The sequence below is a fragment of the Lacerta agilis genome, chromosome 1, assembly GCF_009819535.1.
Source record: "Lacerta agilis isolate rLacAgi1 chromosome 1, rLacAgi1.pri, whole genome shotgun sequence".
In the NCBI taxonomy this organism is placed as follows: domain Eukaryota; kingdom Metazoa; phylum Chordata; class Lepidosauria; order Squamata; family Lacertidae; genus Lacerta; species Lacerta agilis.
This window is the reverse complement of record NC_046312.1, coordinates 56,660,063-56,682,763: the sequence shown is the minus strand read 5'-3', so window position 1 is coordinate 56,682,763 and position 22,701 is coordinate 56,660,063. Positions and strand designations below refer to the sequence as shown.

The 22,701-nt window shown below is 46.8% G+C and overlaps 1 protein-coding gene across 1 annotated transcript; it reads right to left on the bottom strand.

Annotated features, from left to right (window-relative positions):
• Nucleotides 1–335: 335 nt before the first annotated feature.
• Nucleotides 336–17,676, bottom strand: FGF3 (fibroblast growth factor 3). Its single transcript, XM_033173217.1, has 3 exons — nucleotides 17,284–17,676; nucleotides 8,383–8,486; nucleotides 336–934 (listed from the first exon to the last, which is right to left on the bottom strand). Exons 1-3 carry the CDS (start codon nucleotides 17,561–17,563, stop codon nucleotides 602–604), a joined length of 717 nt encoding a protein of 238 aa, XP_033029108.1. The 5' UTR covers nucleotides 17,564–17,676; the 3' UTR covers nucleotides 336–601.
• Nucleotides 17,677–22,701: the final 5,025 nt, after the last annotated feature.

The following is a 22,701-nucleotide window of genomic DNA, read 5'->3' as shown; positions in this document are numbered from 1 at the left end:
GGAAATACTTCTTTTTTCAAAGCTAATTTTTAAAAAATATAAATCTGCACGTTTATGCCTCCTCTAAGACGGTGCTTATGTGACATATACATGCACCATCTAAAACCACTGGGCTGGATTCAGATGTAAAGATGTAACGTTAGTTGACCCGAAGTCTCATTGAAATGTATACAAATGTAATTGATTAAAACTAATATGATTCCATCAGAGTAAGTTTTCTCTGAACAGATGACAAGCCTACGGAGGAATGAAGATGACTGTGTTTAAATATTCTTAATTTAACAAAATGGCGATACTGAAAAAGCAACTGAGAAAGAATAGTCAAAGACAAACAATGAAAATGGTTGCATCCATCTAATTTACACGTGGACATGCTGTGATTTATTATATCATATGCCCTTAACAATGGATTATAAGTCTAAAACACCTATTAGCCAAGTATGTTTGGTGAGACAACTGGTAAAATATATACATACAGCGTAACATTACTTTCTGAGTCCACATTGATCACACAGTCATATTTGTTAGCTATTTAGTAGCACTATGAACACTGACTTGTCTTCTTGGTTCTCCATCCTTTGCCCTCCCCACAGAGCATCCCTTAGTGTCCTCTGCGTCTCCTCTGGTTCTTGCTTGGAGGCTTTAGCAGGCTCTCTCTGTACTTAGCATTTGTATGGAATAGTCGGACCATATCATGGTCTTTGTTATCCAACACCCGAGGCAAAAAGAGAGAAGATTTCTGGGTCCGACGGGTTTTGAAGCTTCTTCTGGGTCGTCCTTTCCCATTGATGGAGACATACCAGAGTCTCTCAGCGCTAGCTTTGCGCCTACCGCTGGCTCCATTGGGCACAGTCCGGTATATGCGGGATGCATACGTATTATAGCCTAGCTCGTGAATCCTTTCCACAAACTCACACTCAGCATTGTAGGTTTCCTGTAATGTAATGAGGAGAACCATCAGTTCCAGAAATCCAAATGAAGAACTAATGGCTATTTCAGGTCAAATGTAGCTGTTTTCATGCAAGCTAACAGTGGCACATAAAAGAGGGTACAAGTCGGGGCCTCCAGGGATCAAAAACTCTGTATGCATGCAGAATCAATCTGAAAACTGTTCAAACAATTTACCGGTAAGCCAAACTAAGGGCTCTGGCATGTGACCCCCAAAAGGTTGCTCATGAAGTAATGTGAACCTAGGGATGTGGGTGGTGCTGTGGTCTAAACCACAGAGCCTAGGGCTTGCCGATCAGAAGGTCAGCGGTTTGAATCCCCGTGATGGGGTGAGCTCCCGTTGCTCGGTCCCAGCTCCTGCCAACCTAGCAGTTTGAAAGCATGTCAAAGTGCAAGTAGATAAATAGGTACCGCTCCGGCGGGAAGGTATACAGCGTTTCCGTGCACTGCTCTGGTTTGCCAGAAGTGGCTTTGTCATGCTGGCCACATGACCTGGAAGCTGTACGACGGCTCCCTCGGCCAGTAAAGCGCGATGAGCACTGCAACCCCAGAGTCATCCGTGACTTGACCTAACAGTCAGGGGTTACCTTTACCTCTGCTCTGGAGAATATTAGACATGCTTAAATTCCAGCAAAATCAGCACTTGTAGAGATGTCCAGTTCAATAGTACACTGACTAACTGTCTGTGGAATATGCCCATTTTCCATAGTTTCCTTCATCTGTTTTGTAGCTCTCCACCTGTTTTACTTCTGATGCTCAGAGCTCTGATTACCCTGCAACTGGGAGCACAGCCACTGGCTACTCTCCTAGCACAATGTGATTGAAAAGGCCACAAGAAGGGAATTATCAGTTAGCCCAGCAGAGGGAGTCAATAGGTCCATTCTTCAATTGTACTACATCAGGGACCCCCAGGTAGACCCCAGCAGTGAATCAAAGGCTGCAAATCCCACAAGGATAATGCATAAGAAAAACACTAATAAAGAGAAGTTTAATGAACCAATTGCAATTATTTTATATAATGGTTTTCTATAGGCAAACACCCCTTCATGGATCACTGCCTTGTCGTGGCGAAGGGGCTTGAATTACTCAGGGAAGCTATGGACAGGTCAAGATGGACAGGTCATAGCGGAGAGTTTGGACCAAACGTGATCCACCTGGAGAAGGAACTGGCAAGCCGCTCCAGTATCCCTGCCAAGAAAACTCCATGGACAAAGACAACAGGCATATAAAAGATATGACGCTGGAAGATGAGCCCCTCAGGTCAGAAGGCGTCCAACATGCTACTGGGGAAGAGCGGAGGACAAGTACAAGTAGATCCAGAGCTGATGAAGCGGCTAGGCCAAAGCCGAAAGGACGCTCAGTTGCGGATATGCCTGGAAGCGAAAGGAAAGTCCAATGCTGTAAAGAAAAGTATTGCATAGGAACCTGGAATGTAAGAACCATGAACCTTGGTAAGCTGGATGTGGTAAAAAATGAGATGGCAAGAATAAACATTGACATCCTAGGCATCAGTGAACTAAAATGGACAGGAATGGGCGAATTCAGTTCGGATGACTATCATATCTACTACTGTGGGCAGGAATCCCGTAAAAGAAATGGAGTGGCCCTCATAGTCAACAAAAGAGTGGCGAAAGCTGTACTGGGATGCAATTTCAAAAATGATAGAATGATCTCGATACGAATCCAAGGCAGTCCTTTTAACATCACAGTAATCCAAGTTTATGCACCAACTACCAGTGCTGAAGAAACCGAAATTGACAAATTCTATGAAGACTTACAACACCTTATAGAAATGACACCAAAGAAGGATGTTCTTCTCATTATAGGGGATTGGAATGCTAAAGTAGGGAGTCAAGAGATAAAAGGAACAACTGGCAAGTTTGGCCTTGGAGATCAAAATGAAGCAGGGCAAAGGCTAATAGAGTTCTGTCAAGAGAACAAGCTGGTCATCACAAACACTCTTTTCCAACAACACAAGAGACGACTCTACACATGGACATCACCAGATGGGCAACATCGAAATCAGATTGATTATATTCTCTGCAGCCAAAGATGGAGAAGCTCTATACACTCAGCAAAAACAAGACCTGGAGCTGACTGTGGCTCAGATCATCAGCTTCTTATAGCAAAATTCCAGCTTAAACTGAAGAAAGTAGGAAAAACCACTGGGCCAGTAAGATTCAATCTAAATCAAATTCCTTATGAATACACAGTTGAAGTGAAGAACAGGTTCAAGGATTTAGATTTGGTGGATAGAGTACCTGAAGAACTGTGGATGGAGGCTCGTAACATTATACAGGAGACAGCAACGAAAACCATCCCAATGAAAAAGAAATGCAAGAAAGCAAAGTGGCTGTCCAATGAGGCCTTACAAATAGCGGGGGAGAGAAGACAAGCAAAATGCGAAGGAGATCGTGAAAGATACAGGAAATTGAATGCAGATTTCCAAAGAATAGCAAGGAGAGACAAGAGGGCCTTTCTAAACGAGCAATGCAAAGAAATAGAGGAAAATAACAGAATGGGAAAAACCAGAGATTTATTCAAGAAAATTGGAGATATGAAAGGAACATTTCGTACAAAGATTACCACAATAAAGGACAAAAGTGGAAAGGACCTAACAGAAGCAGAAGACATCAAGAAGAGGTGGCAAGAATACACAGAGGAATTATACCAGAAAGATATGGAGGTCTCATACACCCCAGGTAATGTGGTTGCTGACCTTGAGCCAGACATCCTGGAGAGTGAAGTCAAATGGGCCTTAGAAAGCCTGGCTAACAACAAGGCCAGTGGAAGTGATGATATTCCAGCTGAACTATTTAAAATTTTAAAAGAGGATGCTGTTAAGGTGCTGCACTCAATATGCCAGCAAGTTTGGAAAACTCAGCAGTGGCCAGAGGATTGGAGAAGATCAGTCTACATCCCAATCCCAAAGAAGGGCAGTGCCAAAGAATGCTCCAACTACCGCACAATTGCACTCATTTCACACGCTAGCAAGGTTATGCTTAAAATTCTACAAGGCAGGCTTAAGCAGTATGTGGACCGAGAACTCCCAGAAGTGCAAGCTGGATTTCGAAGGGGCAGAGGAACCAGAGACCAAATTGCAAACATGCGCTGGATTATGGAGAAAGCCAGAGAGTTCCAGAAAAACATCTACTTCTGCTTCATTGATTATGCAAAAGCATTTGACTGTGTCGACCACAGCAAACTATGGCAAGTTCTTAAAGAAATGGGAGTGCCGGATCACCTCATTTGCCTCCTGAGAAATCTCTATGTGGGACAAGAAGCTACAGTTAGAACTGGATATGGAACAACTGATTGGTTCAAAATTGGGAAAGGAGTACGACAAGGCTGTATATTGTCTCCCTGCTTATTTAACTTATATGCAGAATTCATCATGCGAAAGGCTGGACTGGATGAATCCCCAACCGGAATTAAGATTGCCGGAAAAAATATCAACAACCTCAGATATGCTGATGATACTACCTTGATGGCAGAAAGTGAGGAAGAATTGAAGAACCTTTTAATGAGGGTGAAAGAGGAGAGCGCAAAATATGGTCTGAAGCTCAACATCAAAAAAACTAAGATCATGGCCACTGGTCCCATCACCTCCTGGCAAATAGAAGGGGAAGAAATGGAGGCAGTGAGAGATTTCACTTTCTTGGGTTCCATGATCACTGCAGATGGTGACAGCAGTCACGAAATTAGAAGACGCCTGCTTCTTGGGAGAAAAGCAATGACAAACCTAGACAGCATCTTAAAAAGCAAAGACATCACCTTGCCGACAAAGGTCCGTATAGTTAAAGCTATGGTTTTCCCAGTAGTAATGTACGGAAGTGAGAGCTGGACCATAAAGAAGGCTGATCGCCGTAGAATTGATGCTTTTGAATTATGGTGCTGGAGGAGACTCTTGAGAGTCCCATGGACTGCAAGAAGATCAAACCTATCCATTCTCAAAGAAATCAGCCCTGAGTACTCACTAGAAGGACAGATCCTGAAGTTGAGGCTCCAGTACTTTGGCCACCTCATGAGAAGAGAAGACTCCCTGGAAAAGACCCTGATGCTGGGAAAGATGGAGGGCACAAGGAGAAGGGGACGACAGAGGATGAGATGGTTGGACAGTGTTCTCGAAGCTACTAACATGAGTTTGGCCAAACTGCGAGAGGCAGTGAAGGATAGGCGTGCCTGGCGTGCTCTGGTCCATGGGGTCACGAAGAGTCGGACACGACTGAACGACTGAACAACAACAAATAGGCAAACAAGTTGCCTTGTTGTTGTTGTTGTTGTTGTTGTTGTTGTTGTTGTGTTTATTATCTGCTCTTCAAGCTAAGGTCCCAGGATGGGTTACAACATTAAAACACAACATAGCAAGGAAGGCAGCAGTGGCAGAAGACAAAATGAAGCCTGAGTGGCTCCATTCAGACTTAATGCTAAACCATACTTTGCCATCATGGAGCAAAGGCTGGGTAAGGCCTGGGTTCACACACTGCTCCATGCCTCTCCCCCCCCCCCCGTTGGCATGGACATGGGAAGATCAGACATTTTTCCTTCTGTTTTCAGCTAACCATATTTATAGTTATTAGGGAAAGCCAGTGGCGGAGTAAGGCTCCGCGGTACCCGGGGCGGCAAAGGAAACGCCCCGGGGGCGGGGCGTCGTGACATCACATTGTGACGTCATGACGCTCCGCCCCCAGGGCGTTTCCGGGGGTGCCGGCGCCGCTTCTGCAGCCCTCTTTTAAGCCGAAGAGCTCGCTTTTAAGCTCTCCGGCTCAAAAGGAGGCTGTGGAAGCGGCGATCTGATGACAGAGTGCGCCTGCGCGTGCAGGCGCACTCCGTCGTCGGGCCGTGCGCTGCCGCTCCCAGGGTGACGGAGGGAGCGGCAGCGCGTGGGAATGGTGGGAGGGGCTGCCTCTTGTCACCCCCACGTGCCGCCGTTCGCTCCGTTGTCCCAGGAGCAGCAGCACCGCACACACCGTGCGCTGCTGCTCCCGGGGGGGACGGAGCCAGCGGCAGCGCGTGGGGCTGACAAGTGCCGGCCCCTCCTGCCACTCCCCACGCTGCCGGTCACCCCGGGAGCAGCAGCGCTGCACGGACGGGGTGCTCCCTCGGCCGTGCGCTGTTGCTCCTGGGGTGACGGAGGGAGCGGCAGCGCTTGGGAATGGCGGGAGGGGCTGCCGCTTGTCACCCCCATGCGCCGCCGCTCGCTCCGGTCGCCCCAGGAGCAACAGCGCACGGCCGAGGGAGCACCCCATCCGTGCAGCGCTGCTGCTCCCGGGGTGACCAGCGTTGCCTGGGGAGTGGCGGGAGGGGCGCCGCTTGTCGCCCCCACCCGCCGCTTGTCGCCCCCACCCGCCGCTTGTGGCCCCTGTCGCCCGGGGGCGTACCGCCCCCAGCGCCCCCCCCTAGCGACGCCCCTGGGGAAAGCTGCCTAACAGGATAGAGGTCTATGGAGATATGGCAGAGTTGTGGACAACTCCTCATATATATAACTGTAGATCCTCCCCTAAATATGGCATATTTATATATCTCTTTATGAAAAGTGGGTTGTGTTTGGCTTGGTGGGTCACAATTTTTGTGGCCCTCCAAGTTGAAGGATAATTGCTGAAAAATACAGTAGCTATTGCTGATAGAAAGTTGCAGGTGGAAACTGCAAATGAAAAATTAACAAAAATAGGTAGAATTTTAATTGTGCCTGTTGACCTAAATAATTCTTTACTCGGTGTATCATTAATCAAGGACTTGTATCAATTTATAATCACTGAATTCCATTGATTTATATTGTGTGTATGCATTTGGAGACATTTAAAGATGCCTAAGTTACCGAAACAAAAAACAAAAGCCTGCCATTTGCTCTTACGAAGAAAGTTATCTTCTCTAAGCCTGGCTAATTAAAATTTGTCCTCCCAGATGCAGTTTAGCCTCCAGCAATTAATCAGCTGCTGCTCTAGCTAGTTCACTCACTGATTCTAACATCTCATCTAGAGCATTGGTTCCTGAACATTTCTTCCCATGGACCATTTGAAAATTCTTAAGGAACCACTCAATGATTTGTTGGTCTGTCGTAGCAATTTTAATGCGCTGTGCTAGATGCTGTTTGGTTTTTTAAAAAATTGTATTTTTACAGACACTGAAACAAAACTGATGGACCACTAGGGGTCCAAAGGGTAGTTTAGGAGCCCCTTGATCTAGAGCACAAGAATCCCTAATGCTTGGGGAAATACTTGGGAAATTCATATGCTCCATTCTGAGGTTTTTTTTTGGGGGGGGGGAGTTGGCTCACCCTGGAATCCAGTAATTAACTAATGCAGCCAACTCATATCCACACCATACTTGTAAAGCACTCTTTAAAAAGTGGTATAGTACTTTAACTGTCATGGCTTTCCCCAAAGAATTCTGGGAATGATGGTTTGTTAAGGGTGCTGGCAGTGGGAGCTCTGTGAATAGTCACCTAACGTCTCTCAGCTGCACGTGGGTTATTGAGAGGGAAGATGGGGTCGTTTCCTCATCTTAACACTACAGATTAATGCTTTTCTCTTACTTTTCTCCCAGTTCTCTCTCTCACACACACCCCAACCAACATTGCACTGGGTTCCATTAAATAATATGCACAGTAAATGTGTATTACAACCCTTCTTCAGCCTTCCTTATCTGGCAGTGCAGTATCTCTCAAATCCTCATTGTAAAGTATCCTACCATATACATACCAGGAAGTCGGATCAAAGTACAGAAGGGTAATTGGAAAGTGTTGGAGTAAAACTTCATTTCATTCACACATTCTTTCCGTCTGTTAGCAGCTTTGGTGCTGCACCTCTCTGCTGTGTTAGATCCCAACTTAAATTACTTTACACACACAGGGAGCCCATTCATAGCTGTGTGCAAATGGGACTCCCATTGACACCCCCAGGAGATTTTTCTTTTGAGAAACCTTCCTGATCACAATGTGAATTGTAGACTTCCTTACCTCTTTACACTTATTCACCTGAGTGAGTTACTTACAGTCTCTAAAAGGATATCTTGACATGTACCGGTAAATTTATGTAGTTATAAATCCTTCTCTCTCTCTCTCTCTCTCTCTCTCTCTCTCTCTCTCTCTCTCTCTCTTTCTCTCTCTCTCTCTCTCTCTCTCTCTCTCCCTCCCTCCCTCCCTCCCTCCCTCTTTGGCTGATCAGCAGCACACATGAAAGGAAAAATGAGTATGCCTGGTGCTTACCATAATAGTTTATCTAGAGGCCTCCAAGCATTGGCTACTTAATCCCCACATTAAAACCAAAGGACATATTTCTGTTCTCTATAAATGTTTGTACATAGACACCAGTATTTGCGTCCTTTGGACTACAATGGTATTTAAATCCCCATTGAAAATGACTGGCACTCCAGTGCAGGATACTTCAGCTTCCTTGCCATAGTTAAGATGCTTCTGTTGTAAATAGCACTCACGGAAGCATAAAGTCTGCCTCTTTTGTTCATGGCCAGGTATCTGCCGGAGAAACAGCCTTTGATGGCAACAATTCCAACATCCACTGCAGTAATCTCAAGGATACCTAAAACAGAAAAGGAAGGCTTTTGCTTAATGATATACAATGATGATGTACAGTGAATTATTATTATTATTATTATTAACAAATTTTGTACCACTTTTACATCATGAACCTCCCATGTTTACCTGCAGGTAAAACCACTTGTTGTCACTGGGACTACATACTTGTCTCAGATCTGTGCTGCCAAGCACTCATACCCAGAAGCTCAGTCTAAGGGGTCACCAGATTGCAAATATGAAACCCAACACTGTGATGGATGAGGCACCCCAGAGATCTCTGCATCTCCCACTTATTTGTGTTCATAATTGACATGTTGCTCTGCAAAGTGATTTGTTTCATTTCATTTATTTATTTCATTTGTATCCCATCTTTCCTTCAAGGAGCTCAAGGCAGCATACACAGTCCCCCCCCCCAATATTATCCTCACAACAACCTTGTGAAGTAACAGGTAGGTAGCTGTGTTGGTCTGCCATAGTCAAAACAAAATAAAATAAAAAATTCCTTCCAGTAGCACCTTAGAGACCAACTAAGTTTGTTCTTGGTATGAGCTTTCGTATGAGCTCATGCACACTAAAGCTCATACCAAGAACAAACTTAGTTGGTCTCTAAGGTGCTACTGGAAGGAATTTTTTATTTTATTTTGTTTTGACTTGTGAAGTAAGTTAGGCTGAGAGCAGATGGCTAGCCCATTGCCACCCAGTGAGCTTCACAGGTGAGAGAGGATTTGAACCCTGGTCTGCCAGGTCCCAGTCCAAAACTCTAACCACTACATCACCCTGGCTGTCTGGTTCTGTTTATCCTCCCAAGAAGTTGATGAAGTTGATTATTACAATTCCCACAGAAGTGAAAAAATGATGCAGAGAGGCACTTGTCCAAGGCTGTGGACTGAATCTAGAACTGAGCAAGAATTGCGAACCTGGGTCTCCCAGGGAATGGGCTGTGTCTTCAGCTGTTAATACTAATAAATTGCCAAAATACTACTTCCATCTGGGAAACATCCTGTTTAAGAACACCATCTCACAAGATACCTGCATTCACGACTTAGTTTATAAGCAAAGCCTTTTGTATCGAAAAGAAAAGGGGAAGGGGAAGAAAAATAAAAGCATGGGAATTGTTTGAAGCAAACTCTTGCTAGTAAATCCCCAGCTGTTTGATTGAGACTGAACTGCCTCAGAAAAAGAAAGATCTGACATTGAACTAGAGGGCCACCTAATCCTATATGTCTATAAAAAGTTTAAATCCCCTTTAATGCCTTTCTTAGGGGACACAAGGGTGCTTGACTTACTGAAGCAAACCACAAAGCTGCCCATTTCGGGACAATGCTTTGGCTGAGGTCTCCAGAGGGCAAAATGGAGTTCAGATGAGAGGCTGAAGCATCTTAGAAGCCACGTATGGAACCATGAATGGAGTCTGTCATTTAGAAAGTCAGTGCAGCCCTTGCAGGGAAGGACAATGTGGCAGTCTAAGCCACATTCAAAGAGTGGAACTATTTCAGACCATCAAAGGAAAGGGTCTCATCGCCCAGACAAGTGAAACAACGAGAAAGCCAAAGGTATGCATGTATCCCGGACTGCTTCACACATTAAAGAGCAACCAACTCATGTTTCCCACTATGTTAACATCCAAAAGAGAGTGTGCAAGCAACCCTGGTTCTCTGAGCAGAGTAGCCATGTGACATGTATTTGCCTGCTTGCTTCCATGTGTGTTTTAAATGCATTCTGCATTTAAAGCCCAAGACTCACAAAGCATTGTACGATAAACAGTAGAAAACACGACATGTAAAAACAAATAACTAGACATACGCTTTCAAACACTTGTCCATCACATTCATGCAAGTCACTTTATGGTTTTAGACATTCCATGGAGCGGGGTGGAAAACAGATTTTATATGTACACTGAAAAAATGTTATATGTGCAGAGACCCAACAGATAGGAAAGCGAGGCACTTGGGAGATGCTGTCAGAATAATCAACATCATTCACGCACAGATTTATTATTTTCATTTCAGATTATGACACCAGTAGTTTAAAAGCTTGTTGCTTTCAATACTGAATTCGGTATCTCATGTACTAAGAAATTATTCCTGCTTAAACTCAGTTACAGCTGAGCCAAACAGGGATTTAACAGTTTTTTTGGGGGGGGGGGAAATACTGCCTTCTCCTTCACAGGAGGTTTTGTACTCTCTTTTGCATTGAAACTGTCCTATAGCCAGTTCACCTGCATGTATATACATCACTCAGAGCATCATCATATACTGGCAGATAAGCCTCAAGACTTGGTGTAAGTCCTCTGCACTGGCAGATCATAGAAAAACATCATTGATGTAACTTTGGGGGTGGACTGGCAAAGCAGAGATATGCTGGCAAATCCCTACCACTGATGCAACTCTGCTAGTGGAAGGACTGGAGAGTGGGAGCAATGGGGGCATGTCAGGGCAGGAATAGCCTCATTCCTATACAGTGGTACCTCGGTTTACAAACTTAGTCCATTCCGGAAGTCCGTTCTTAAACCAAAGCCGTTCTTAAACCGAGGTGCGCTTTCCCTAATGAGGCCTCCCACCGCCGGTGCCCTTCTACCGTTTGGCTTCCATTCATAGACTGAGGTAAAGTTCGCTAACCGGAACACTACTTCTGGTTTTGCGGAGTTCGTATACCGAATAGTTCGTAAACAGGGCTGTTCTTAAACCGAGGTACCACTGTACTAATAATGTGAAGAGGGACCATGCCTAGACAGGGCAGGGGGAATGGACAACTCTCCATGCTGCCAATATCATGCAGCTTCCTCATGCTCCATCCTGACATGTCCATGTTACAAGTGGATTTCTGAGCCAAGGTAGCCCTCTCTGTGTGTAGCCTTTTATGCAGGCTTTCAGCTTCTAGGTGGGCTTTCATCCTGTATGGGTATTTTTAATGGATTTTTTTTCTTGGTCTTTATGAATGTATGGGTTTCTTGTTTTTGTTTTGTTAGCTTTTTGTAAAGTTGCTTTGAGCTGCCTGCAGCAAGAAAATGATACTAATAAATGTAAACAATAATATGAATATTAATAGGAGTCGAGACTCAATGTGTGGATAATATTATTGGGTGACTGCAGAAATGAGAAACCTGCCTATGGGCTTGATTTGGCCTGCCAGGCTGTTTTGGCCAAGCCAGTCACCTGCCCTGAAATAAAGTCACTGCTGGGCCAAACAGGGATTTACAGCTGAGCGTTGTACAGTTGTAAGGCACTTTCAAGCCATGCTTTCTGTTGAAAACCCATTCAAGAGATTGTTGGGGCTTCAAAGCACAGCATGGATGCCAACAATAAGCTGGTGGTCCGTTCTTGAATAGAGCCCTGCAAAACTAAAGCCCTGACAGTCAGCTGGAATCAGCTGCACTATGGTTTTCCCCTTCAGGGACCCTTAAAAAATGTTCCATTTTTAGGAGTATTTCCTCTGCTACTGAGACTTCAAAGGGGCTCCCAGTAACTGATGACCAGCTGATCAATGGTTACAGGGATCCGCTTTGAAGGTGCACTTCCAGCACCAAACAGGTGATTGGCACTAAAGACGCATCTTCAAAGGAGGTTGCTGTTACCTGGTGACCAACAAGGTTGCTCATTGGGGTGTGTTATAAGGTTCTAGCCCTCCAGCTCCCCACCTCTGAATTACTATAATGAGCTCTATGCCTTTAAGGTTAGTTCAGAAGCTGCAGGTAGCTAGGCTGCTGTGTGGTGCTGTCTACTGTGAGCATACAGTATTACACCAGTTCTGAAAGAATTCCACTGGCTACCTATATAAGTTCAAGCTATATATATAAAGCTATATACTGTTCAGGATACAGATGCCTAATCGAGAGACAGGGCCTTCGTGGTACTGGCACCCCATTTATAGAATTCCCTCCTTTCTCAGTTATGGCTAGAAGAAACTCTTTTAGTTCCAGATAAAGACCTCTTTATTTGCCCAGGCTTTTCTGTGAGGACTCCTGAACCATTTGTCATTATGTATATAGGTGATAGATAGATGATAGATAGATGATAGATAGATAGATAGATAGATAGATAGATAGATAGATAGATAGATAGATAGATAGATATAGATGATAGATAGATAGATGAACTAATTTTCTTCCTGCCTGGTTTGTTTTAATATGCATCGTGCATTTGATTTGAATGTAAACTGCTTTGGGATTTCTATGGCAATGAAGAAGACATATTTTAAATACTGCTTCTTCTGTGCATATATCCTTTTCACCCAACATGTGATGGTGGGTATTGTGCTGACAATATGCGGGCATAAACTGGCTGCCACCATGGTAGGAGCATAGAATTGCTTGGCGCTGGGATGTGAATAGATGCTAGGAGAGGGTATATTTCTTAGATATCACCATTCCTCACATTTGAGTTCAGCAGAGTTGCAGCTTAAAAGGGAAGCTAGATAGGCTAGTTTTAGCCTTTTAGTTTAAGAAATCCAGGATGCTTTAAGGCAGGCTGGATTCTCCTTGTATTTCCCTCTTTTCTCCCCCTTAAAGCAACAATCAAACAAGCAATCTTGTAAAAGGTAGAAATAACATTTACTCACTCAGAATACTTGTTGAAGAGTAACAGATAACCACAGCTTTGTTCAGGCAGGCTTAAAATGGTAATTCAGTTACAAAGACACACTTAAATCCAACTTAAGATGCAGCCCAAGCATTGGTGCTCAGACCCAGCAGATGTTCTCATGTTGCTGGCAGAGCAGAAAGAGATGGAAAGAGAGAAAGAGGGTGTGCCCAGGCAGGTAGGAGAATATATAGCTATGCCCTCCTTCTGTCAGGGCACAGTGGGAGTGTCTCTCACAGAGTTCATTCTAGCAAGTTTACAGGAAAACTCGGTGAGCTTCAGCTCCTATCCTGTGCCTTTCTAGCAAAATTGTTGGCTTGACTGCATTTTAAATATCCCACAATTGGCACATTCACCATTGTGCTATGGCATCACCTGATGGTTTTAAGTTACATGTGCGAACTGCCACCACTGAAAAATATTGTGCTATTAAATCTCTGTCTGAAGTGTTTGATCAGTCACTTGAATGAGTGCCACTGAGTGGATGTATGTGTAAATTTACCCATCAGCAGATATTCTCTTCTTCTCTGTGCAGGTGAACAGCAAGCATTCAAGAAATGATATTCCTTTCCTTTGAGATCAAAGGAAAAAAGATTGGGTAGGCATGTGTCAAAATGGGAAGCTGCTTTAAACCAAATTAAACCATTGCCCCATCTAGTTCTGTACTATCTGCATTGGTTGAAAGTAGCGTTCAGATGCCCAAGATTAAACCTCTTGAAGCAAGAGATTAGGACTGAAAGATTCACTTTCTACAGTATAATTCTATGACATTGTGGTACAATGGAGGGGCTGTGCTGTACACAACTGACCAAAATTTGAACATCTCAATGAGTTTAATTCTTATCTGCTTAATCTGTTTCATTTAATCTGCTTCATTTATATCTGCCCAGAAGACATTAATTGAAATATATTTCCTCTTTCCACAGTCTTGAGGAACCTTCATGAAAGGTTTATACAATGAATATAAGCTGCTCATAGCAGAGGATAGGAGATATGATAGCCATCTTCAGATATCTCAAGGGCTGTCACTGATGGAGGAAGGAACAAGAGGGTGGGACCCAAACCAATGGCTTCAAGTTAGGAGATTTCGACTAAAGATCAGGAAGAACTTTCTGATGGGAAGAGCAGCTCAACAGTGGAATGGACTCTTTCAGAAAGTGGTGGACTCTCCTTCCTTGGAGGTTTGCAAGCAGAGGTTGGATGGCCATCTGTCAAGGATGCTTTAGTTGAGATTCCTGCATTGCAGGGGGTTGGAGAAGTTGACCATTGGGCTCCCTTCCAATTCTACCATTTCTATGATTCCATGATCCAGGTATGTGATGCATATAGTCAGGTGTGGCAAAACCGAGCCAAAGCTCAGCTCTTTTAATGTGCAGGAGTTGCTAGAGTGCTTTGGCCTGATCACACCCTTGTTGATGCCTCACGGGATGCATTGCAACTGAATGTGTGAACTTCTTCCACTGAAAATTACTGTGCTGCCTGAAAGCACTGCTTGACATGACAGTGATTATTATGTCACCCATATGCATGCCAGCCCTGCACCCTTGCCACCGAGTGATGGGTGTCCATGTCTGAGTGCGCCCTGACTTCTGACTGCAATGTTCCTCCTTTTGCACAGGATAGTCTTTAACACAGGCAGCCTGCCTTTGATAAGCAAATGTGCCCATCCTACCATGTCCGCAGCCCATTCAGAAAATGTGCCCTAACTCTCCAAAGACAAATCAAACAAGGTGAATAGGAGGGGAAGGGAAACCAAACAAACAGGCTGAGATGAACAGTCGGAAGTGTGAAAGTCATCTTGACACACTATTTACAAACCACCCGCCTCCCTCTCCAGGATTAGTGCTGCAATCTGACCTGGTGTCATAAAAGGGAAGAGGGATTTGAAAGCTGGTCCTGGGAACTCACACCTTAGGAGACGATAAACTAAGGGGCAGTCACCAGTGGATCCTCAACTTTTGTCAATCTCAGAGAGCTTCTTTGCTTCTTCGAGCACTGATTCTCCTCCCCACAGGGATGTATATTTGGAGAGGTGAGGGGGAGTGAGGGGGAGAGAAACAAACTAAGTCCAGGAAAGATTTCCAGGAAGAGGAGGAACAAAAGGGAGAGGAGAGGAAAGTCCTTTGGGCTCCCACCCGCTCCTCTTCTTTTGGGGAGAGACAAACCTGAAAAGACCTTTGCCGGGGATTCTTGGCAGCCCCTTCCTTTGTGCCCTTTGCTTTCCGTCTGGACCGGCAGAGGAACAGCCTAGTGTGGTGGTAATTTTAGAAGATGCTTTCAAAAAATAAAAATAAAAAATCACTGATATATTCCCCACTCACATCATCCAGAGGGGAAAAAAGAAAAGGATCTCAGCCTCACTAGTCCTCCTAGTCATGGTGGAACTAGCCTTTCTCCATCCACACCATCCATTAAAGCCCTTAAAACAGCAATGGCTTCCACTCAAAGAATCCTGGGAACTGTAGGCTGTTAAGGGTGCGAGAGTTGTTAGGAGACCCGTCACAGAGCTAAAGTTCCCAGCACCCTTCCTAAAGGTTAAGGTGCCATAAGAGTGTTTTAAATGGGTGGTGTGGGTGTGACTACACACACACACACACACACACACACACACACACAGTGATTTGTTTCCCATTGTGTCTTATGTTTGGCTGCAGAGAGTATTTGATATGTAAAGTGCAAGGCAGAAAACAAAGAAAAACATTAAAAATTAAATATGTGGAAGCAAAACAGCCACAATTCTTAGACCAAGACTTGCCACAGAAACGCATTTAATTTCCAGGGCAGTAGTGTTGGTAATCTCAATCTCTCTCTCTCTTTTCTTTCTTTCTTTCTTTGCAGCAAAACCAACAAATGTGTCTCATGGCACCACAAAGACTAATATATTTATCAGTCCACTGCGTCAGTGGTAGCCACTGGAAGATGATTGACAAGCACAAGAACATAATTTAAGAGCCCTGCCAGATCAAGCCAGTTGCCTGTCCAGCCCAGCATCCTGTTCTCACTGGCAAACCAAGGGCCTCTGGGACCTCCCATGACTTCCAGCAGCTGAACTTCAGAAACATACTGCCTGCACCCATGGAGGCAGAGTATAATTACTGAGGCTCGTAGCCACTGATAGCCTTTATCTTCCATGAAATTGATCTTTTGCCTACTTGTTGTGTTCCTTTAAGGGTTATATTTACAGTATAATGTCTTCTGGGCTGGTTGCTTGAGGGTGGGTGGGTAAAATAACCTTTCTAAAATTTATCCCTAAAAAGACAAGCACTGCCTACCATCTATCATGCACATCTTATCTGGAAGCTGCTGGTGGTTATCCAATGGCCAGCTGGAAATACTTTGCACATGGTCAGAAGCATGGTCTTGTTGTCGTATATCCTTATGGTTCTCACTTCCCCTGGCCAGACCCTTTATCCCAAGCATCTCTCTGTACAGGCTGCCAATCATTGCTTAAAGTTTCCCAGGCTCGACTGGCGAAGCCAGAGAATGCCTGCTTTTTCCCCACTGTGTTACTCCTCTACCTTTCTCAAGCTGAATTGGCAAAAGTCAACACATGCAATGTTCCCGGAGCTAGGTGCGAATGTTTATTTATTCTTTTTCAGCGTGTGCCCCGCCCCCACAAAAAATAATGTGCTTGAAGACTCAAGCAGGGTCTTGAACTCAAATTTTTATTCCCTGGCTCAAATAAAGCGAAGGTATTATTACAACATATCAAGATTGCACAAAGGACGGGACGGGCACGGGGATTTCGACAAATGTGGAGTTGGAAGGGACCCTGAAAGTCATCTAATCCAACCCCTTGCAGAGCAGCAATCGCCGCAAAAGAATCCCTAACAGATGGCCGTCCAACCTATGCTTTAAAACCGCCCGCTTTGATCTGATTTAAAAAATAAATAAATCTCACCTTGGGTGAGAAATTTCCCGTGGGTAACCTCTCAGCGCACACGCCTGATCCCTTCTGCATGCCTCTAAGAGACAAGCTTTAATTCTCGACGGCTCATGGGGTTCATCGGGCGGGTTTCTCCTGGTGTCCCGTCACCCGGACCCGAAAAGCCTTGGCCGAGGAGGAGCCGTCGAATCGCCGAGGCGGCAGCGAGGCCCGGTCGTCGGGGCTGAACGCGCCTCGACTTGGGAGCCAGATTTGGGGGAGGGGGCTGGCTTCCACTTCGGGGCTCGGGGAGCTCGGCTAGCGGGTGTGGGGCGGGCAGGGGGCCAAGCGGTACTCACTGAAGACGCTGTTCTTCTCCAAGGTGCCGTTGATCCTGCCGTTGGCGTGGATCTGGAGGTGGTACTTGGTGGCGCAGTAGAGCTTCCTGCGCCGCGGCGCTCCGCCGAGATGCTCGTAGACGCCGCCGCGCCCGCCCGCGTCTCTGCGCCAGCGCGGGTCGCACGACGGTCCTCCCCGGGCGCACGGGGGCCCCACGGGGGCCCCGCCGGCCACCGCCGGCCCGGGGGAGCCCCGCGCCGCCTGCAAGGCGCTCAGCAGGACGAGCCAGGCGGTCACCATTGTGGCATGGCGGGGGCCGCAGCGGCGCTCAGCTCCGGGCACAGCACAGCCCCGACCGGCCCATCAGGGAAGAGCGCCAGGCTGCAGCGGCCGAGGCAGCTCTCCTAGGTGGCCACCGGGTCCAATCGAGACGCATGGACGAGGCGGCCGCTAGGTTGTGGCTCTCGTCGGGCGGGAGGGGGGCTCCTTGGCTCGCTCGTTTGCTTGTTTGCTTGCTTGCTTGCTTGTTTGTTTCAGTCCAGGTCGGTTTCCTCGTCTGTCTCCCTCCCTCTTCCTCCTCTCCCCCTTCTTAATTGGTTTTAGATCTCTTTAAGTAAATAGATGTCGTCGAGGAAAGCAAACTGGAGAGGCCCAGCTGTTTGGATTAAGTGGCGGTGCTGCGACCAGGGCAGTCTTCAGGGCTCCAGAATGACAGAGAGAGAGAGAGAGAGAGAGAGAGAGAGAGAGAGAGAGAGAGAGAGAGAGACTGGGGAGGAATAGGAGGGGAGGGGAGGGGAAGTAGGAGGGGGTCCCGAAATGCCAGGAGAGAGGCTAGGGGGACATCGCATTAATCGACGGCTCGTACGTAGGAAAGGCACTCCCGGCCACAGGAGACTGATCTGATAATAGCGCAAGCGAGGAAAAGAGACCTAAGTCCCGGGTGAGCTTCCAGACCGCATCCAGGATGAGAGCGCACAGGCTCGCAGCACCGCGTTCAGCCGCGAGGGCGCGCGCATCTACACGCGTACGCACGCTCCCGGGTGGCCTTTTGCAGAGCACCGCATCGCCCCCTCACACCCACCCAGCCACCCACACGAGGGATGGGGCTGATGGTTTCCTATCTCTCCCTCTCCCCCCCCCCTCCAAAAAAAACCCTCAACTCCTAACTGAAAAAGCAATTTTGCATCTGAAAATGTCTACCTTGAGAGAAACGCGCTCCTGGGGTCGGGCGCCGGCTTTTCTTGATCCCCACAGGCTCACAAAGCGTGACAAGGAAGGACGACTTGACGTCCAAATACACGTTTAAAACGAAAAGGAAGCATGAGAAAAGAGGTTTGGACAGCAGCTCAAGAATGGGGGGGGGGGGGAGAGAGAGAGAGAGAGAGAGAGAGAGAGAGAGAGAGAGAGAGAAACCACCAACCAGCAGCAGCATTCAAAGATTTCACAGACAGCCTTTGGTGATTTAAACGATTTCCTTTTGTCTGGAATGATGAAAGAAAACACTTTTTGGTAGATCAATCAATTAGCCAAATTTCGGCCAGCTTCCTGGTTTCCACTAGGTATGGGAACGTTCGCATGGCTGTCATACAATTGAGCGTATTAAATTTATTTATGTATGCATAAATAAATAAAAACACAGATGTGCTTGTCTCTGTGTGGTAAGTTACGTATGTTGCGTCTGTCCACCCTTACAGAACTGTTCGTAAAGAGAGGCTCCTTTGGCGTTCGTTTGTTTTAAATCGCTTTGTAAAAGCTTCTATAAATAAAGAAAATAAAACCCCAATGGCTGTAGTCAGTGTAACCTGCTAAATACAGTCGCCAGCTTGTTCAATGGCGAGTGGTAAAAACGATGGTGGGGACAGAAGTAGCCCGGTGAAAAGTCCTGATCTGCTCAAATAACCTTCAACAGGAGCGATGTCCAAAATGTGGGTAAGGCAGCAGTCCTACGTACTGGAGTTACTCCCGAGTAAACATGCATAACATCGGGCTACAGTGATATTGGGCAATATGATCAAACACAGTGCAGTTTATAATACCAAAATTTTAAATGCTACAGATTGTATAGATTTCAAGAGATGACGCACTGGGGATAACCGGAAAATCCTAATTCCCTGAAGGAATGGTCGTGGGTGAGTAAACTAATCTAGTCAGTTTCACCTGGGTAAACTGAGCCTACTCAGCAATGTGCTTAGCGGTGCAGCCTGGTGAATTGCCCCTCTAAAAACCTAAAAGACACCCAATCATTCAATCTTCTTTCATGTGAAATAAAATATAATATTAAAGACTCTCAACCACACATTTTTCAACCACATCTCCTTTTGGGACTGTTTCTACCTCACAAGTAGAAATCGATCAGACAGGGGATTAATAATGATATTATTATTATTATTATTATTATTATTATTATTATTATTCCAATTTTAAGTCGTGCCCAGCCTGACTTCCGTCCATTGATTCCATTGGGTCTACTCTGCCTATGAATGTTGGATATCACCCATGATGCGTGCGCGTTTTAAACATCATAATATTGAAGCTTTAGTTCACTTTTTAAGGGGGGGATACCACTGTTAAGGCATTTAAAACAAACAAACAAACAACAAACCAATTCCCCCATAGATTTAAGACGGGACTTAAAGTCAAGCGCACTGAAATCAACGGTGCTTAACTTTGGTGTTGGGTTGTGCGTCCGGAATTATAAGTGCCGGCGAGAATCCGGGATTGTGGGTGAAATCTCCCCCCTTCCAAGTGGTGTGTGTGTGGGTGTGTGGGTGTGTGTGTGTGTACACACACAGTGTACAGAATATATAACGGGTGAAGCGGAATACCTGCTTAGCAGAGCGGGAGGGGCGGGGCGATGGCTTGGAAAGGCAGGAGAAAGGCGCTGGGCACGAATTCGCCCTCGCCAAATACATTTCAGGGCTGGTTTTGGGGATTGGGGAGGGTTGTGGAAGAAGCTGTCTGGAATGGACGCCAGGACCGTGTGTGTGTGTGTGTGTGTGTGTGTGTAAAGCCCCCCCCCTACCACCTTCTCCTCATCCTGATGCGCCCTTGCCTGCCTTAAAAACAGAAAAGGAAAGAAAAAGGGCGGCGTGGGAGGCAGAGCAGCTCGCCCCTGCCTTCCATCTCGCTCGCATTACGGCGGCCGCTTTCATGCTGAGCACCTCAGACGTTCTCCGCCCCCTTAGCGGAAGGCTCCCCCTCCACAACAGTCAGCCAGCGCTCTTTCGTGGGCGCGGGGGGGAGGGCACCTTCCTTTTTAGGGCAAGGGATGCAGACGGGCTAAACCGGCCCTTCTTCCTCCCAAACAACGAATGTGGCCCCCAGTGAAATTTCCACAGCGGTAGCATGGGCTGGCTGCCTCCCTCTCCCTGCAGAGCCCTTGCCGGAAGCCAGGCAGCCCGTCTGGGCCACAACGCGCCGTCCCACTCGGGGACGTGGTCGTTTTGTCCGGTGGACATTTTGGGGCGGGGGCACCAGTTTGATGTGGTCGGATTCGAAGCGAGGGCTGGGAGTCGGATGTGGTGAACGATTCTTTCTGGAAATCTGTTTTAAAATAAATAAATAAAAAGAATGCCCCCAAATCGCTGCAGCTCCAAAGCGCCTTAACCAGAGAACCATGTTGAGCCTGTCCTTCTTGAAGATAAAGGAACAAAGCTCATTTATTTATTTATTGCGTTTCTATCCCCACCTCTTCTCCAAGGTGCAAGGTGCTGTACAGGGTTCTCCGCCCACCTCTCTCCGTTTTGTTCTCATGACAATCCTGAGAGCTAGGCTAAGCCGAGAGACCGGTTTGAACCCCGACTTCCCAGATCCTAATTCGATCCACTTATTTCTGAGCATAGGAGCCAACTCCTAGAGGTCGAGGGGGCTTGCCCGCCTTCCATTAAAATATTTGAGGGGGCGCCCCCCACTTGATGGGCATTGCCATGCGATCGATTATGCGGGGCAGGGCTTATTTGGACCCCCCCAAAATATTTTATTCAAGTTGGCGGCACCCCTGCTTCTGAGTCGGCCTCCTTAGGATCAGGCTGCGCACTTTCCGTCGAAACCACGCAGCACTAGCGCCTAGCCTAAACTCTTCATTGAGGCCCGTTATTTCAAGGGATCCGGCATCATTCCGATTCAGATCTAGGTGTCATGAACCGGATACGAGCTTTGAAAGAAATGCGATCTGCATAGTCGAAAACGCATGGGGGGGGTGAGGTATAGGTTCGTAAACTGAGAAGAAAAGAGACAAGCGCACACCACCTTTCGAGCTGATGGGTGTCGTGGAAGGTCGTTTGTTTGTTTATTTGTTTGTTTGTTACGATCTCCTCTCCATATTTGCCTGCTGGCTGGACTGAGGACCTCGTTCATCCCTCCATCCTCTCTCCAGGGCTGCCGCGCGAAGCAGGGACTGGCAAGCCACCTATCTCCCTTCCAGTCCTCTTTCAGAGAGAAAACCAGAAAATAATCTCAGTGGAGGAAGCGAGGGGTTACATCAGTCTGCATGGCTAAGGGTCCATATGCCAGTTTTATTTGGGAAAGGTCCAAAGGCCCTTTATTAGGACCAACCTGTCGTCAAATAGTGAGCAAGCGTTCGACTCCACCAGAGTTCTTCGTCAGGCTGGATGTGCAGCAAAGCGGGAGTTGGAAGTGCGAGAGATTGGCTGTCTAGGCATTGCGCAAAAATTCTTAGAAGGGGGTAGGGCGGGGGTGGCCACGGAGGTTGTCCTGAAGAGCGCCAGCACTTCAGAATTTACCCCCGAACCTATCCGACAGCCAGCGCCTGAATCCGACGCTCCTCTGCGCCTGCTGAGCGGTCCGTGCGCGCCCCCGCTGCTGCGCTTCTCCTCTGGAGCGCCTCGACGTGAGTGATTTACAAGCGGCGCTGTGAAGTCGAAGGCGAGGAGGAAGTAACAATTTGTAGGGCAATAAATGCCTAGGCGAAGAGGCGGGCCCCCTCCTCAGGGAGAGGGGAATTGCTCTCCCTCCCCCAATTAAACACCCATTACTAACTCAAACACGGACCGTGGGAAGGGAGGAAGGGGCGCCGAGGCAGGTCCGAGGTGCGCTCTGGAGAGACAGGGCAGCCCTGCATGGAAATATTCCCCCTCCCGCCCCCGTGAGGCTGCACCTGGCTTGGGAAGGGGAGGGCGGGAATGGAAGGGAGGGCGGGGATCCAGCCGCTTTCAGCTTCCTTTGTCGTTTCCCCAGTGGGGCAGTTCTGCACCCTGCGAACAATCTAATCTGGTTGAAATGACTTCCCAAGACCACACAAGCCTCGCTTTGCCCTGCTTTTGATGCATACCGGTACGAGTTAACAAGGCTCCTTAAGAAGGCGAGTCATTTTTCTGAGTACTGTACAGAAGCTGAACAGAATAAAACGCCCAGCGCTCCATATAATACACACCAAATCACAGATTATTATTATCACCATTCCCAAACACATATGTTGG